Source organism: Pyrgilauda ruficollis, unplaced genomic scaffold, assembly GCF_017590135.1.
Source record: "Pyrgilauda ruficollis isolate IOZ18807 unplaced genomic scaffold, ASM1759013v1 scaffold48, whole genome shotgun sequence".
Lineage (NCBI taxonomy): Eukaryota > Metazoa > Chordata > Aves > Passeriformes > Passeridae > Pyrgilauda > Pyrgilauda ruficollis.
Genome location: NW_024526377.1, coordinates 8,390,048 through 8,402,746, shown reverse-complemented (window position 1 = coordinate 8,402,746; position 12,699 = coordinate 8,390,048). Strand labels below are relative to the sequence as shown.

General features: G+C 38.7%; 1 protein-coding gene across 5 annotated transcripts in view; it reads left to right on the top strand.

The window, feature by feature from the left end:
* The window catches only part of TRAPPC9 (trafficking protein particle complex subunit 9), a 441,472-nt gene that overhangs the window by 142,101 nt on the left and 286,672 nt on the right, over positions 1–12,699 (top strand). For all 5 annotated transcript variants that reach the window (XM_041479415.1, XM_041479416.1, XM_041479414.1 and 2 more), the window contains one exon: positions 3,777–3,919. In XM_041479415.1, the coding sequence (XP_041335349.1) occupies positions 3,777–3,919 (143 nt within the window). The remainder of the gene's footprint in view (positions 1–3,776; positions 3,920–12,699) is intronic.

The window sequence follows — 12,699 nt, the reverse complement described above, 5'->3', positions numbered from 1 at the left end:
GAGTCTGGTATTCAGTCAACCATCCTTCAATTGAGAACAAGCAGAGAGAAAGGACTGAGCACCATATTTCACTTGCCAGCACAAGAAATGCCCCACACAGCTCTTCCCCCATTCATTTCTCTATTTATTTTGTCATTGCCTGAGTTTTCTGTTGTCAGTAATATTCCAGCTTCTGTATGAGCAGCAATAATCTGAGAATTTGGTGGAAATTCTCTTTAGATTTGATCCTCTGTTTCTGTGGGGGAAGTACTGTGGTAGTAGTTCAATAGAAATACTTGCTCTGAGCTGTGGATTGCAATTGAATTGGCAATTAAAAATCAGTATTAGGGGTGTTGCTGCTCAGTGTCACCACTGAGGTGTTGGCAGGTGGGTGCTGACTGGTGCCAGTGGGTGAGGAAACTTTAGTGCCCAATGCTTTGCTTTCCATTTGTGGCATCAAACCTCAGTTCCTTTCTAACTTTACTTTAAATTTCATTATGAGTCAACAAACTGGTGCCAGCTCTATGCTGAAAATACTTTGAGGAAAAAACGCATGAAAAACCAAACCAGCAATTTTTGATAGTTTATCTGCTGAATATTTCTGGTAGGTGTTATTGATAGTGGGTGCTGTTGGTTAAGAATCTCTCATTTGGAATTTAGATGCAGAAACATTTTTGTTTCCTTTTCTTTATCAACAGAAGGAAGGACCAATGAAATAATAAAAAATTTATCAAGCCAAAGCCAACACAGTAAATATTTACTGTTGAGTTTCCAGAATGGAGCTCTGCCTTAAAAACAAGAATCCCCCAAAGTCCACAGGTTTCTGAATTTCAGATGTGTTCAACAGTTATCAATATTCTGTTCCTGCCTGCCCTGAAAGCCTAGGGTGCTCCCTCCTTCCTTCCCTTTGTTTTTTATGGATCATCTGCAGGAAGAATGGTCTTCACAGGGCCACTGTGCCATCTCATTTTCAGTCTGCAGTGATGCATTTTGGAGAAATCTAAGTGGTGCTATTTGGATTTGTAAGGATGAAGAGAATCTGCAGCTCAGGCTGTGATTTCTGTAGGTTTCACAAGGAGTCAGGGTACAACATTATTTAAATTGGGGCTGTAGCATTTGGGCTATTCCCTGCAGGTGCTCTGGGATAGAGTGGTAAATTATTTGAAATTTGTAGGTTTATGAAAGTGTAGGGGTTTTTTTTTTTCTCTATCATAGAGGTAGAAAATCAATCCTTCATGTAATAGATGAAGTATTTTTTGAGGTTTTAAAGGAGAATGAATTTTGTTGTAGTTGTTGTGGGGTTTAAAATATTTTTTTTCTGTTCATATTACATAAATCCTAAGCAACAAAACTTTCTCTAACCACCTGAAGGCTCCTGAAAAAAAGAAATATTTCCTTCAGTCATGCTCCTACCCTACACATCCATCTATAGTCCTGATGTAAAGTCTGCCTGATGTTTTTTCTTTGTGTGCACATGCACATTCATAGACTCCTGCAAACCATCATGGCCAGAGAAAGACCAGAGCTTTGGGAGTTCTGCAGTTGTCAGAATCTCTTGTCTCCTCAGTGTTTACTGTGCCCAGTTAGATCTCACATTTTGGGTGAGAAGGGATGTCCTGCTGCTGGCTGGATTAACAGAAGATGGTTGGGTTTCCTTTTCCCTGTTCTCTCTGTGGGACTTCAGGAGTCGCAGCATCACCAGGTGGATTTTCCCCATAAATTCCTCACTGCGACAGGGACCAAGATTATGATGGTGCCTTTAAACCCCCCTGCTCATCAGTGGCACATAATGGCTGTAGTTTTAGCCTTTTATCTGGAGGTTTTTCATTTGGTCTATGATGGAAAGGAGTTTGAATCTGGAATAGTGATGCTCTGTGACCTTTCAAGCTGAAATCTGTTTACCTGAAATGACACGGGGCTGGTCCTGCTAAAGATTTTTTTTCCATGGTCCTGTGCAGAGGGAACCATGGAGCTTTTCCCAGCAGGACTCTGGGAGCATTACAGCAATAATGCAGAACATGCAGAGTTTTCACCATGCCCTCATTGAAATTGAAGTCCATTCTCACATTACAACATAAGTAGTGTCAGATCCCTGTACTTACAGAGCCTGGCTCTGATTTTTATGAAATGGTCCAGCTGGTTAATTAGGATGAAGTATGTTTTGAATGGGCTTGTGCTTTTTTTTTATTTTTGTGTTTAATATTGATTAGCTCTTCTGACATAACATAAACTTGAGTTCATTAAGTACAAATTAGGAATTGACATAAACAGAGTAGATGGGTATGTCCAGAGTGCCCAGTGAAGGGTTTTATTTGTATTGTAAGGTGACTCTCATGAATTTTAATGAAACTAAATTAAGACTTGAAATTATTCCACTTAAAAGCGAATTGGAAATAGGCAGAACAGTTAAGTGCACACATGCAGCAGAACATTAAACTCTTGATTTTGGTATTCTTTAAATCACTGGATTGTGGTTATTTTAAGAAAATTATTCTATCTCGGTTTCTTTTCCTTCAGCCAGACTTATAAACAGAATGGTATCAAACAAAAATGGAGTTTTTGTAAGTTGGAAAATCCTTAGATTGTTCCTTAGAGCTCATGATAAAAAATAACAGGTCTCATAAATTTTTTGTGACTCTTCTGTTGAAAGGCAGAGTGCTTTTACTTTTCTGAGGCTTGATGGTGTCTGATAAATAGATTTGCTTCCCTGGATAAGTTGTTGACTTGAGATTTGGCATTTTTTGCCTTTTTTTATAAAGAATGAGCTAAAAGCCAAACAAAGGTGAAATTGCTGTTGTTTCTAAAGCCTTTTAAGAAGAGTCTGTCCTTCCAGATACAGGCTTCAGCATGATATGTGATGTCCTCCTCAGGCTGCAGGGCTGGCACTGCCTCTGTCCTTACCCTGAGGTGTGGCAGTAGCAGCTGCCCAAGGACCAGAATAAAAACTGAGAAAGTAACAAAAAAAAACAAAAAACCCCCAAACAAGCAAACAAACAAACAAAAATTCCAGTGACATTTCCCAAATTCTCACCTTGCTTCCAGCAAATCATATTTCGGGAACATAATGAAAGAGGAGGTGGTGAATAATCTCTTTGGCTCATTCAAAGGGTTGTTCTGATGATGACGTGGGGACTGTGCTGGGAAGATGCTCCCATGCTGTTCATCGAGGGGAAAGACACAAAGCCCCAAATTTCCTCACAGAAGTAAAGTGCTGCTGGGAGCAATGAGTGCAGAAGGCTCATGCTAGAGAATCGTCCTCATTTTTAATATTTACTAGCCAGCCATTTCCTATAAAATGAACACAAAGTCAAGACGCATGCAGTTAGATGTTGTTAGTTCATGGACATGAGAGTAAGTTTGCAGTGACTTGTTGAGAGACCAGATTCTTTTAGCTTTGTATAATCTTTATCTGCCCCCAAACTTTGAAGCTTTTCCATTTGATTAGATAGTGAAGTGGTGAATATTTTTCAAGACAATGAAGGAGTGCAGCATTGAATAAACCCTAACTCTTTTAAGAAACTTTTTTCATTTTTTTGATGTTGAATGTGATATGGAGAGGAATTATGTAAAGGGAAGTCCAACTGACTTTGTGCTGCACTCTTTAGTTTTCAAAAGGATTAGGCAACTGTTTGCCTAAGCTGCAGTTATTTGTTAGATTGCCTTTTTTCATGAGATAACAGAATGGATGGGTTAGGAAAGCAAATTTGCAAATCACTTCTGTGGCCTAATTTAATTGAACTTGTGAAGTGCACAGTTGTGAAAAATAGCTAACAAGGAATTGATTTTTATTCCTCTAGATGCTGGAAGCCATTTTGAACTTCAAGTACTCTGGTGGACCAGGACATGCTGAAGGATACTACAGGAACCTTGCCCTGGGTCTCCATGTGGAGGTGGAGCCCTCTGTTTTCTTCACTCGCATCAGTACCCTGCCAGCAACAAGGTGAGCTTTGCCCTGACTCTTGAAATCTCACTCATTGTCCCTGTTCTATTGAATATAACTTAGAGACCATATTGGTAACATTTTTTGATATCATCAGCAACATGTAGGTAAAGAATTATGTGAAGGAATTTTCAAAATTGCTCATTTAGGAGTTTATTTAAACAATTCATGTGCATTCTACAGCTTCTGAGGTTCAGATGTTTTCTCATGATGATTTATTTTAGCAGGGCCTGAAAATCTCATGTTTATTGTACAATTTGATGATTTTTTTCTGTGTCTCTTAGCAGTTGTGGTATATTTTGTGTTACAGAGTTTGGAGTTTTTGTAACAGAATCTTACTGAAAATGCATGTGTGAATGATGTGACAAATAATTGTGGCCAGACTCTCTTTTGGTGTTTGTTTTTCTCTTGTAAACCACAGAGTAGTTTCACATGCCACAGTGAATATTAAAATCAAGGCAACACTTGATGGTGGTCAAATGCTGTGATGATAAAAATCTTTTTGAATAAAATTTATTGGCCACTGAACGCAATCAGTTTTAATAATTAGTAGGATTATTGTAAAAAGCCCTTTATGCACAGTGGGAGCAAGAGTGTGGTTTGATTAAATTCTGAGATTATTTCTGTATGTATGCAACACTAATAATAATAATAGTTGAGAGGGAGCTTAATTGATCTGGGAGATTCCTGCTGGGCCTGGAACCCTTTCATGACAGACTTCAGAAATTTGAAGATGGGCAAGAAGGAAATGCCAGTCTGGGAGATAGTGGGTGAATATTTAATTTTCAAAGGAAAGAATTAGATCGCCAGTATCATACCATGGCAGAAATGTCCAAGGATAGATGGACAGCCTATGGCAGCAACATAGCCTGAAAAACAGGGCTGTGAGCAGAAGAATTAAAGCATCAAGGAAAGTTTTAGGCTAGAACATGAAGAAAAGTTGGAGAGTCTGGAGCAAGAAGAGTGATAAGATGGGATTTTTGCTAAAACATATGTTTAAAGCAACTTCTGCTCCTGCTGAAGGGAAGATGACTGACAAGGGAGTGGAGTTTTTAATCATGACACTGCCAAGAGGGATGGGATTCTGTTCTTCCCCACAGGGGATACAGCAAATAATGACCTTTGCAGATAGCAAGGGAATTTTATGTTAGGCAAAGATACTGAAACTCTGCAATAGTTTTTAAAAGAAAATATTTAAGAATGAGACAAACAAGATTATTTTTAATGAGTCATTTGTGTCCAGCTCTTATGAAACCATATGGTTCTATTAGTAAGCAAATTTCTTGAGCATTTTGCTGCTTGAAAGTGTAACATAACATGGTTTTATTATTTTACGAATTGCTCAAGTAAAGCAAATCTGATGCTGCTTGGCAAAGTCCGGACACGGTATCCAGAACAACTGTTAGCAAAATTCTGGGCCTCCTTTTAATGATGTTTAGTTTCATGCCTGCAATGGCACATTCTTCAGCCTTTGAAAGGTTTTCAGGACTGAATAAGTGATCTCTCTTGAACAACCTGGAAGCACCACAGCATCAGCTAAAAATAGTTTTCAAAAAGACTCATTATAGAGGTTAAAATAACCAGATTTCGTTTATTATTTGGATGCCTAGTTCCCTCCATTCAGTGTCAAAAAAACTCTCCATACTCTCAAAATGTATATTTTTAATGGACAGACTGCTGTGTGGTTCACTGCAATTCCTTACAGGGTGGATTGGGGGTGAAGCTGCAAACCCTCCATAAAAGCTTCAAATGCAACTTGATGCTTTTATTTGACTCTCCCTTGTTGGGATTTTGGCTTTAGTGCTTGGCTTCCCCAGCTGTGTTTTGTGTAGGCCAAGATTATCCAAGCCCTGCCTTGTTAATCTGCTCTCTGGAGTTCCTGATGTGGGGCAGGCATTTAATCCTGAAATCCTTACAAATAGATGGAGGTGCTAACTCAGAGTTTCTGTGTTAGCAGGACACAGTTTCTTGTGTTGTGTGGCAGCTGGTGCTGTATTTAGAGGCTCCAATTCAGCTTACCTTGTGTGTGTTTGCTTCATCCTTTGCCTGTTCACCACTCTGATCAGTTAAGTCAGTGGAAACTTTCAGTGCTTTGATGTTGGAGATGCAGTTAAAGATGTGGCTGCTTTTAAGGGTGCCTAAAAGCTTTACTGAGTTGGAGAAAAAGACTGCAATATTTACATTTCTCTCAGAAATGTTTTCTTGCCAGACCTGTCAAAAAGCTTTTTATTTTTTAATTTTGGTTGTTGCTTTAGGTATATATTGTTTGCTAAGTCATGAATGGATTTTGTGTTCTTATCTCTTATGACTTGTTCCATTTTTTTGGCTGTAGTGATCTGTAACACTGTTCCTTTGCTCTTGTGCATCCCTGTGCAGATTGTCCATCAGAAGGAGAAGGCATTTGATATTATAATTTAGAGTGGTCACTCCCAATTCTGGTTCAGATCTCTGCCAACTTTTAATTCTGGTTCAGATTTCTGCTCTTCCAACAACCAGTTCTGGTTCAGATCTGTGCTCTGCCCACACCCAATTTTGGGTCAGATCCCTTCTCTCCCCACACCCAATTCTGGTTCAAATCTTTTCTCTGCTGACTTTTAATTCTGGTTCAGATCTCTGCTCTGCCCATGCCCAATTCTATTTCAGGTTTCTGCTCTTCCAACACTCAATTCTGGTTCAGATCTCTGCCATGCCCACACCCAATTCTGGTTCAGATCTCTGCTCTGCCCACTTTTAATTCCGGTTCAGATGTCTGCTCTGTCCCCACCCGATTCTGGGTCAAAGCCCTTCTCTCCCCATACCTAGTTCTGGGTTAGATCTCTTCTCTGCTCACTCTTAATTCTGGTTCAGATTTCTGCTCTTCCAACACCCAATTCTGGTTCAGATCTCAGCCCTCCTGTTGGTACAGAGGGTGTTCTGTCAGTGAAGAACTGAAAGAACATCCCTTAAGAACCCCTCATCTGCTCCCAGCTCCTTCCCTGGGTGTCACCCTGTGCTCCCTCAGCTGCCTGCATCCAGAGGGGCTGGCAGAGCAGCCTTCTGCTGGGAAATATTCCCTCTGAGCATGTTCCTTGTGGTCCTTGGCTCTGCTTGCTGCTAGGCAGGGAGGGGACTGTTCCAGGAGGCATCATCAAGAATGCCCTGGAATGGGGTATAAGGGATAAGGAATTAATGTTGGAAGTTCTCCCACTCTGTCCTGCTGCTCAATGAAATCTTGAAGGGCTTCAGGGATTTCCTTGTTTAACCACTTATTTAGCATAAAATGCAGATATGGTAAAATTGTCCTAATTGTCTCCTGGCATTGCCTTACAACGTGAATTGATTCCATACCAGGGCTCAGCCCCAAGCCCTGCTGTGCTCCCAGGCCTCCAGGCAGTGCAGCTCCCAGCAGGTACCAGGCTGCCACTGGGATGATTTGATCCTACACTGCCAGTGGAGATGGATTGCAGATGGTTCAGTGTAAGGAGTTTTGTGTGACTCTCCTCCTCATTTTGATGTCCTGTTAGCTCTAAGCAAGTCTGCTGTTGAAACTTACCTAGGTTGTCTTGAACAATCTTCTTTATGCCTGTTGTTTCTCTCAGGTGTGTTATCTGCCAGTTTTCATGGGCACTGAATGTCCTTTCTTATTGCCTTTATAAAAGAGCATGAAAAAATGCCGGAAAAATACTGCAGGTCTGACAAGAATTCAAGTAATGTGCTCTGCCCAGTGTGAGGGGCCTGCTTGTCCCCTTGTGTCCCTTGCCACTGTGCCACCAGTATAAAAGTGTCTTAAACAAGAGCCTACAAAGGCCAGAAAATGTTGATCTTGGTTACTACAAATGTGGTGAAACAATCTGAATTTGTAGATTAAGTCAATCCTCAGGGATGGTGCCTTCACTTTTAAGCAAATTTGAGAATCCAGATATATAATAATATTCTTACCTGTAAATTCTACAAATTCAAGATGATAAGGTAATTTTTTAATATTAAATTTTTTTTTTGTGGGGCAGAATACTTTCCTTTCTATCTTAAAGTCACCATACAGCTGCTGAGATATTGGCTGCAGATTTCTTCTGGCCAGTGCTGAGCTTTAGACTGTTCTGGAGTTTAAATCAGGTCTGACACTGTTAAATTCAAAATACCAGTTCATCTAACTGTAGGTTCAAGGTAGTTGTCCTTTGTATCATTAATGTGCATTCTTAGATGAAATAATTTGGTTTTCTCCAGAAGACATCAGTTCACAGCGGAGTCTGCAGTGTGCTCCCTAGTCTGGGACTTCTCATGTTCTGTATTTAAAGTTAGGATGCTGTTTTTCCAACTTGGTTTCACTGAGGGTTTGGAGACAGAGAGTTCTTGGCTGTGGTGAGGGTTCTCAGGTGATCCTCCCTTGGGTGAGTAGAACTTTGAGGCTTAATAAAATCAGACATAATTTTTAGAATTTCCATTCCAGTTTCCAAGGTTGCCACTATTTTCACTACAATAAATTGCAACATGTAGGGTTTGGATCAGAAATCCTGATTATTGTATATTTACAAATTATACAAGGGAAGAGTAAATAGCATTGTTTCTTCAGCTGTGCTCTAACAGACTTTTTTGTTATATGATAAAAAGTTATGTAGCAGTTTCTGAAACCCTTGTTGGTTTTATATAGCCAGATTTTTAAATTAAGTGTTCACATTTGCCACATTCAGAATGAGAAACACCTACTGACTGGCAGCTGCTTATAGTCTTCTCTCTATTAGTATTTTGGTGTTCAAAATGTCATAGAGCTTTGAAAGGTGGAGGAAAACATCTCTTGTTTGGGTGCTTGAGGAGCAAGATGTTTGGATTGGAGGAGGACTAAGATATGACCTGTTTAAATTAATCTGATGTTTTTACATGGAGAGAATAATTAGTGTTAAATTCACTGTTTTGTTAATGTAAAATATTAATAATAAAAGTCAGTCAAATTGGGAACCAGGCAAATTCAACTAAATAAAGCAAATAAAGCTCTCATTTGGTGCAATTAAACTGACAAATCATTAGGAAAATCTGTCAAGCAATGGATTTATATTAATGTTCTCAGGAGTGGATGTCATTCTAAAATATATTCCTTATTTATACACTATTGAGCTCAATATAGATTCTACTGAGTGGTAACTCATGACATGTGGGAGGTTACACCCAATAGTTATATTACCTTGGTAATCAGAGGTATTTAACTTCTGCTAATGGTGGAACATTGCAGTTGGTTCATGAAAGAGCAGTAGAAAGTAGTTTGCAGATTCAGAGAATTGGTTTTTGAAATCCAGATGTTAAATATGTATGGTTTGAGACATGAAGATGTCAGAACATAAATCTGCAAATATTTATAGATGTGCTGGGAATATTTAGCATAATGAAAATGTTTATAACTGGGAGAAGTCAGATGAGGACTCTTCTTGGAATTTGTGAAAAGACCTTTTGCCAGTAAGGTGGAGAAACTGGCTTAATCATCTGAAGTTAGTACTGAGAACTCCATTTTTAGATAATTTATTAAAAACTAAAGTAAAGAGACCCTACTGAAGACACAACAGCATCAAGGAAGGTGGTGTAGATAGTTCTGCTGTGCTGCTCTTTGTGTTGGTCAGTGGATTTTGGAGAACAGGATTGTCATATGTCACACCATTGTCACCAGAGCCAAAGCTTCTCTTCCCTGTCCCATTCTGTGCAGCAATGGCTGCTCAAAGAAAACAGAAGAAAAGAAAAATTTAAAAAGTGGATCTGAAAATACTCCATGATTTCAGTTGATGGGGAAGGGAGATGAGTCAGGATGCAGAAAACTTGCCAACCCTCCTGAGAATTTCTTGTTTAAAGTGACTTTTAAACTAAGCTGGAGACAGAACTGCAGAGATTGTTCACTGAAGTGAGCCATCATTGCAGCTGCATTTGGGGTTTAATTCTGTGTTCAGTGTTACTGAAGAATATCCTCAGCTGTCATTTCAAGTAATCACAATCCTCCTGAAAGAGATTTTTAGATCACAGTGTCATTGTCATTTGCCTGAAGTTCCCATGGCCCCAGTTTTGTGACTGTTTTTGGAACCATAACTGGCATTGTAAGATTTTAAAAATACAGCATGATTCATTGTACTGCTAACTTTTGCTTGTGCTGTGTTCTCAATTCCACAGTAGATGATAACAGAAATTCATTTATACACTAAATCTCTAAGACATTGTTGAATTAACTCAATTTTCAATTAAAAAAAGTTTCTTAATTGTTTTTTGATATCAGCATTGACTTAAGTTTGTAATTCTGAGATGTTCAGGTGATAAATCAATCTACTGAAAATATTTCCTTCTAATTCTAGTTTTTACCTCTAGAACCTTCTGCAGTTTTGTGTCAGTTGTAAAAGAGAATCTTAAACGTGACATTTATGGCAGATTTTTCCAAAGCAAGCATCATGAACAAATCAGGAAGATTATCAAAATGGAAAAAATCTTCGGGTGCTGTGATTTTTTGGTAGGCTGAGTTTATTGGACTAGACTTCCCATTAGATGGGAAGAAGAGTCAAACCCTTTCACAAACATTTGTTCTGTATCCTGGTGTCTGTTCCTGGTCCAGCACAGCTGGTGATGGTTTCATGTTGTGTGTCTGACACCATCCTAAACCACAAACCCACCCCACCCAAACAGAAATTGATTTATTCTGCATGTGTTCATCCCAAACCTTCAAAAGGAGCTGGTAACAAATAATGACCCCTAAAAAAGACTGGGAAGCCACTGGTGACCCTTCAGAATGTGTGAAATGTGGGGGATTGTGTTCTCTGCCTTCTCTTGGATGATTGGTAACTAAATCTACTTAAATAAACTTAGAGGACTCAAAATCCACCCTCCTCAACCAATTAAATATTTAGTCTAAACTATTACATGGTGGTGGATAGTTTGGGAAAGGGAGAATAAATTGTGTATATATGGGCAAGTGTTTCCCAGTTCCAGAAATCTGTTGCTTATGAGTGGTGTTTCTCTGCCAAACATGTCAGTAGGGCTATTATGGTATATAATGTAATCAACTTTAGATTCATTTATTATTTTGAGTGTTTTAAGGGGTTTTTTTGTAAGCTGGCAGACTTTAAAAAAACCTGATTTGCATAATGTTAAGGTCAGCACTAGTGGTCTAAGATTTGGTCAATTGCCTTCAAATCCTCAAAACAATTTGATGTTTGAAATTTTCTGGTAAAGAGCTTGGTTTAAGCAACGCATTTCTGACTGCACTTAAATACAGAATTTCAGTAAAATCTTACTGGAGTTCCTTTATCACACTTGCCTGAATATGATTTGCCTCTCAAATCTCCTTTACTGACACTGAAATAAGTTCTTTAATTCCTGTCTTGCAAAGGATGGCCTTCTGTATGTTCTGCTGGAGGGAAAATTGATATTAATTTTTGGCTTTCTTGTTAATTCTTTGTTTTCCTGGAACTTTCCTAACTCAGCATCGTGAGTTCTGCACAGTCCTACTGGTTTCAGAATGTTAAAGAAAAAAAAAGGAAAAAAAAACTTCCTGATAGTTCTCAGATCTTCTGCAAATTGTTCTTTAACAACTTCAGGGTTTCTTTTTTTTTTTTTTTTTTTTTTTTTTTAATTTTTTTTTTTGTTTTTACTTTTTTTTTTCGGGTTTTTTTTTTTTTTTTTTTTTTTTTTTAAACTTTTTTTTTGGCATTACATCTGATTTTCCAGAGTTTATGCTTTCTTGTTTCCTTACTTGGATGGAGCTTCTGTCTGAAGCTTCCCGTTTTAACAAAATAAAACAAACCAAAAACCCTTTAATTGTGTTTGGTTTTCATTGCTGTAATAGTCCCTTTGATACTGTCCTGAATTTATTCTGAAGATCTACTGCTACCTTTTCCTGCAGTCTTAATGTTACTTTCAATTCTTTCACACTATTATCTTATTCTTCTAAGCTTTCAAGGTACTGTAATAATTCTGTAACTTCAAGTTTTATATATATGTATTTTTTACCTAAAGATTTCCCTTGTGAATTTACTTCAAATTGCAAGGAAATAGTTATTTTTCCTATATGTGTATTTTGTGTAGTATTGGAAGAGGAGGAAATAAATGTAGTGCTGATGAATAATTTTCAAGAATTCATATTGGAATTTTTAATATCAGTGATGTTGTTTAGTCCTGAAGGGCAGCTGCTTGTGTAGATCCTTTGTGGCATGAATTGTTTTATTTGCAAAACTTTGGCTCCGCTTCCAGAAGATATTGCAGGAGGCTTGAATGTTTTTTGTTTGGGTTTGCTGTGGCAGAAATAACAAATTCCTTCCATATTAAAATTTTAAAACTAATCTACACTGGAGGTTGCTCTTCCAGACCATCACCTTGTATCTGCTGGGGATGCAGAGGTTGTCTGGGACTTCACAGGTCTCGTCCCACTCTGCCAAAGATGAGGTGGAAGCTGATAAAAGCTGTTCCCCCTTTTCTTTTCCATTCCTTCCTGGTAACTGACTCAAGCACTGCCCTTCCAGTTATTTCTCTCTTGTGACTTCTGAGGAAGGAAGTTTCTAACAAGAGCCACGTCTCTTTATTTGTTCTAAATTCTTAAGTTTTGACAAGTTTGCTTCAGGCACTCGGCTGCCTCCCTGCATCCCCCTCTATGCTCAGTAGTCATTGGGGTTTTACAGAGAGAGAAATCTCTTAAAATATATATTAAAAAAGCCTCCATCCCCACTTCTGCCTTTTTATTTTTGCTAAGAGACTTGGTCCTGACCTCATCAGTGCTTGCTTGTCCTGCAGTGCCTGGCTGCAGGTGACATTGCTGTCACTTGGTGACCCCAGCCTCGTCCTCC